General features: G+C 38.0%; 1 protein-coding gene across 1 annotated transcript; it reads right to left on the bottom strand.

Annotated features, from left to right (window-relative positions):
- Positions 1-2,489: 2,489 nt before the first annotated feature.
- LOC149166923 (11S globulin seed storage protein Ana o 2.0101-like) lies at positions 2,490-4,533 on the bottom strand. Its single transcript, XM_089431432.1, has 5 exons — positions 4,125-4,533; positions 3,740-4,026; positions 3,138-3,644; positions 2,831-3,048; positions 2,490-2,736 (listed from the first exon to the last, which is right to left on the bottom strand). The coding sequence occupies exons 1-5, from the start codon at positions 4,480-4,482 to the stop codon at positions 2,529-2,531; spliced, it is 1,578 nt and encodes a 525-aa protein (XP_089287558.1). The 5' UTR covers positions 4,483-4,533; the 3' UTR covers positions 2,490-2,528.
- Between the last annotated feature and the right edge of the window lie 203 nt (positions 4,534-4,736).

Raw genomic sequence — 4,736 nt, 5'->3', positions numbered from 1 at the left:
TAATACATCTCTCTTCATCATATTAATGTAGGTAATGCAAGTGCTATAGCTATGGAAGCCTTAAATTTGTCAAAACCATCCTCTGGAGCATAGGTCCACTTCAACTCTAAATCTTTTTTGATCATTTTATTGAAGATGCTTGATGATGTAAAGGAAGTTCGGGATGATCCCTGGCACAAATTTAATATTTTTAATGAGAAATTACATACTCTTCTTGTTATTGGGCACTGGGATCTATATAATAAATTTGATTCCTTTTGGATCTATTGAATTTCCATCCTTGGAAGCAGTGTGTTCAAGAAATTTACTCTTTGAAACAACACAAATTAATTTCTTAGGGTCCAAAGATATACCTTATTTTCAAAATATCTTGACCTCTTCTTAGAATAAAATGTGATGTCATCCAGGTATACCATGACATTATGATGATTTTTCTTTGAACGTATTGTCCATAACACATTTGAATATTTCACTTTCATTTATTTGTCTAAAAGTAATTGTATGGCACGTTTGTGTCCCCCACTTCATATGGAAGGTAGTTTTTAATTTATTAAATTTAACTCCCTGATGGTAGATGGAGAACCCATCCAATAATGAAAATGTAATGTATCATAAATAGAGACAAATTGAAATATTTTGACATGTCATATCTGTTAAAAAAACCTTGATATCACATTAACAAGAAGTAATGATCACATTTTTCCCTTTAATCCAAAAATCTTGTAAATACCTTCAATCTCAAAATCTTATAAAAATAATTAATATTTTCCCATTTACTTTCTTAATAAAAAACTCAAAAATTAATAAAAAATTCAAAAATTAAAAAAGTTCACTCCGAAAAATCAAATACTTCAGATTAATTACTAATTTATTAATTTAATTTAATTTAATAGTTAATTAATAATTTATGATTAACCTTTGTTTAGTTAAGATATACTCATCCGTTTCTTTCTCCTTTTGAGAAATGTCAAAAAAAAAATAAATAATGTTTATACCAAAAGTGCAAGCCTAAATAGAAATTTGAATTGATTTTATAATTCGAATTGATTTCATCAATAACCATGGTTTGTGAGATGTGTATCCTCCTCGTCCTTTTTCGAGAAATGTACAAAAGAATGTTTATACAAAATCTGGAAGGATGAACAGAAATTTAAAAACCAGCGATACGAGGGAGACATTGAAAGGACACCAAACTGTCGTGATAAAATCATGGTGGTAGGAGAGAAACGCATTGTTTTAACCATTATCAATATATTCAATGTTTATATATTTGTAAGGAAGAAAGATCCCCATCCTAGACTGTATTTTGGAAAAGTAATAAAATTGAAAAGGTAAAATAAAATTCATTATTTACTTAAAATGTAAGGTATCACTTTGATAATATCATAAATACAGATAATATTTCAGCACTTTATATATGGCTTAAATTGGGTTAAAATAACGCCATAATTTCATTAATTTACTTAAAATTGTATTAAAAATTTGGCATATTAAATATACAAAAGATGATTGGAGAGGTGATTTTTGGTATATGTGTATATTATAAGTGATTGTTTTTATGTGTTTTAGGTTGTGAGTTTTTATTGTCAATCTATAAGTGTGATTTTAGAAATAGATATTTTTATGTGTGTGAGTTGTTTATGAGTCATAAATTCATGTTTTTCTAATTTTATCATCTAGAAATTAGTGATTTATAACTATATATAATTTAGTGTGTGATTTATGTTGTGTTTAATTCCTTTCTAATCTTTTTCCAAATCTACCATTGCGTAATTTAGTGTGTGATTTCTCTACCATACTGTAATTTAGTGTGTGATTTATGTTGTGTGTAATCCTTTTCTAATCTTTCTCCAAATCTACCATAGTGTAATTTAGTGTGTGATTTATGTTGTGTGTAATTCCTTTCTAATTTTTTTCCAAATCTACCATAGTGTAATTTAGCATGTGATTTATGTTGTGTATAATTCCTTTCTAATCTTTCTCCAAATCTAACATATTGAATAATTCAATGTGTGATTTAATCTAACATATTGAATAATTCAATGTGTGATTTATATTGTGTGTAATTCCTTTCTAACCTTTTTCCAAATCTCCCATAGTGTACTAAAAACGTTAAAGTGACATTGGCATACACAACTGACCTCTCTGTTTTATATTATTTGTCTGATATTTTTTAAAGAGAGATTGCATCGTTTGAAGTATACAAAATGATTCTCGACGGGACGACTACGAGATGGTAGTTGATGAGTTAAACTTTTCAGTAATGTTACTTTGAAGGTTTATGACATCACGGAGTGCAAAGTGATATGATACACAATGTAATGTAATATTATGGACGACATTAAACCAAAGGAATACGGCCAGAACGCGGTGAACAAAAAGGAATGGTAAATCCGTTATTATAATTATTCTTTCGATTACATTTAATTTGCAGAGGTGAGGAGGTCTATATTCGGACACGACTGCATATCTATGCACATTAAGGGTTGCAGTGAATGTGCGTGAAATGCATGGGTAATATTAATATTCTATTCCACCTGGACACCTGGTATGATGTCCGCCTGATATCGACGGGATGAGCGGGTAGATGATGGAGGCAAAATAAAGGTGTCGCGTTCTCTGTTCCTCATCACTTGTTCAACTTCGTTTTGGTCGATCCTGTAAGCGGCTCTCACCACTTCCTCCGGCATTGCCTTCAAAACCGATTGCCTTCCTGCCAGAGACGACCGCATAGAACTGCAACAACGCATGATACCAATTTACCCGATGAGTATAATTGCTGAACAGTACATCATATTAGCAGCAGTGGTAATAATTAGGTTATACTTACAGGTCTGATGTTGTGAACGTTATCCACTCCAACCCTTCGTCTCCTGCTTCCCTGATGACTGCGTAGAACTGGGGAATGACGATGAACTGACCCTCTCTCACGCGCCCATTAAACACATTCCTTCCTTCGTCTCCCACCACCTCCATTCTCCCCTCCCCTCTAGTCACGTACATTATTGCGTGCGCGTTCATCCTCCACCATGGAACAGACATTGCTCTCTGCATTCAAATTTCATTCATTTGATTTGGAAACATTAACATTATTATATATATAAAAGTGAAGCGGATCAATAAAGGTTATTGCTTACCGGGCGCAGAACAACCCTCTCGGCTCCTAATCTCAAATACTTGAGTACAGGAAGTTTGAAGCGGTTGACCATATTCATCCGTCCCCCCTCTCTTACGTAAACATCGGCATCCTGCGGGTTGTCAGCATTGTGCCTTACACGCATTGCACACACAAGCTCTTCCACGCCATTCTCCTTTACAGATGAATTATTTTGATTTTGAACCAATCCAGCAGCAACATCATCGTCTCTCCCCCACTGCCTCTGTCTCCCGTAAGGAGAGAGAGAGCGAGATCGAGGGGCGGGTAACCTGAGTCGTCGGCCGCGTTCAACCCTCGCAAAGCGTCGTGATCGCTGATTCTGTTGAAGCCTCCTTGCAGTTTCATCATCCACGCCCAACGTTTCAGCCAAAGAGCGCGTGCTAAACCCTGCAAACACATTGCCCCCACTTCCTCTTCCTTCTTCCTCTCCCTCCTCTTCATGACCACGGCGACCAGATGATGACCCTTGCCCAGCCAGAGGGTGGGGCTGTACATGTATACATTTTTACCCCCTCAGTCAGCCATGAAAGAATCTATAACATAGTTAAGGATGATTGTTAGTTAATTGGGTGGGATACTTACTCGGTAACTCCTGCGGCCCTGATTTTGAGGGTTGGATACGTCGGCAATGGCTACGATTTGAAGAGGCTCGTTGCCATCGTTGTAACACCAGTAGGCTGCTCCTGCAAATATGGCTATTACGTCTCCTCTCCTCACTCGCCTCACTTTCTGACTTGAGTCTTCTTCTTCCTCGCCCTCTTCTTCCCCTCGTCTCTCTGACCTGCGTCTTGATCGCCCTTGAAACGAAGATTCGTCTTCTCTGTAAGTCTCCGGACACCCCGGGAACACAATGCCCAGTCTGCCCTCACCTGCACATGCACATATAGAAGCAATTACAATAATAATAACAAATTTAGGGAATCATGCGACATACAGAAAGAACTTACAAGTTGTATTATTACAGTACCTCGGTGAACATAAAGCAGCAGAGGGGCGTTGGGATATTGAGGCAGCGACATGGCGCCCCTTTCGATCGTCTTTCTGAAGAAGGCAACGCCTGCGCACTCCAATTCCTCGTTGTCTTCTGGGTTCGACAACTCGAAAGTGCCACCTTCCGATCTTAACGATTCCGATTCAGACGGTTCGTGGGTGCTTAGCCGCTGCAGCCTCCGACATGCTGATGATCTTTCATCATGCCGGTATTCCTCCTCCCGTCCATAACGAAAGCCTCTTCTTCGCTGGGCAGTGACAGAGGATAGCGAAATAAGGAGAAATGAAAAGTAGAGCATCAGAAGCGCTGATCCCACTCTCATCTTTCGCTCCATTTCGGAACCAACGGTTTTGCTCGACGGACTGCCGCTTGCTTTTACTCAATCCAGTCGCTGTTGCTTGTATAGTTGTGAGTATGAAGTGCTCTTCTTATAGCATATGCTGAAGGCGATATCATTAAGGCTATGGTTCCAACGCAGAGACACATGGGCTCAGCGATGCAGAAGAATGCTGTCGCGTGCGATGCGGCTATCCTCCGGCGTGTCGTGTCGCCGCAACGTGCGCAGGTTAATTAAAAGATACTTCCTCT

This window comes from Pinus tabuliformis, chromosome 5_1 (assembly GCF_031772625.1).
Source record: "Pinus tabuliformis cultivar Carrire ecotype Pingquan chromosome 5_1, CPIR1, whole genome shotgun sequence".
NCBI classification, from domain to species: Eukaryota; Viridiplantae; Streptophyta; class Pinopsida; order Pinales; family Pinaceae; genus Pinus; species Pinus tabuliformis.
Note: the sequence above shows the minus strand (reverse complement) of the source record. Positions and strands in the feature narration are given on the sequence as shown.

Coding starts and splice junctions, on each gene's coding strand:
- LOC149166923 (XM_089431432.1), bottom strand. CDS start 4,482: ATGGAGCGAAAGATGAGAGTGGGATCAGCGCTTCTGATGCTCTACTTT. Junction 3,049..3,137: donor AGAGGGTTGTTCTGCGCCCG/GTAAGCAATAAC, acceptor ATTTGAATGCAG/AGAGCAATGTCTGTTCCATG. Junction 2,737..2,830: donor ACGTTCACAACATCAGACCT/GTAAGTATAACC, acceptor GCGTTGTTGCAG/TTCTATGCGGTCGTCTCTGG.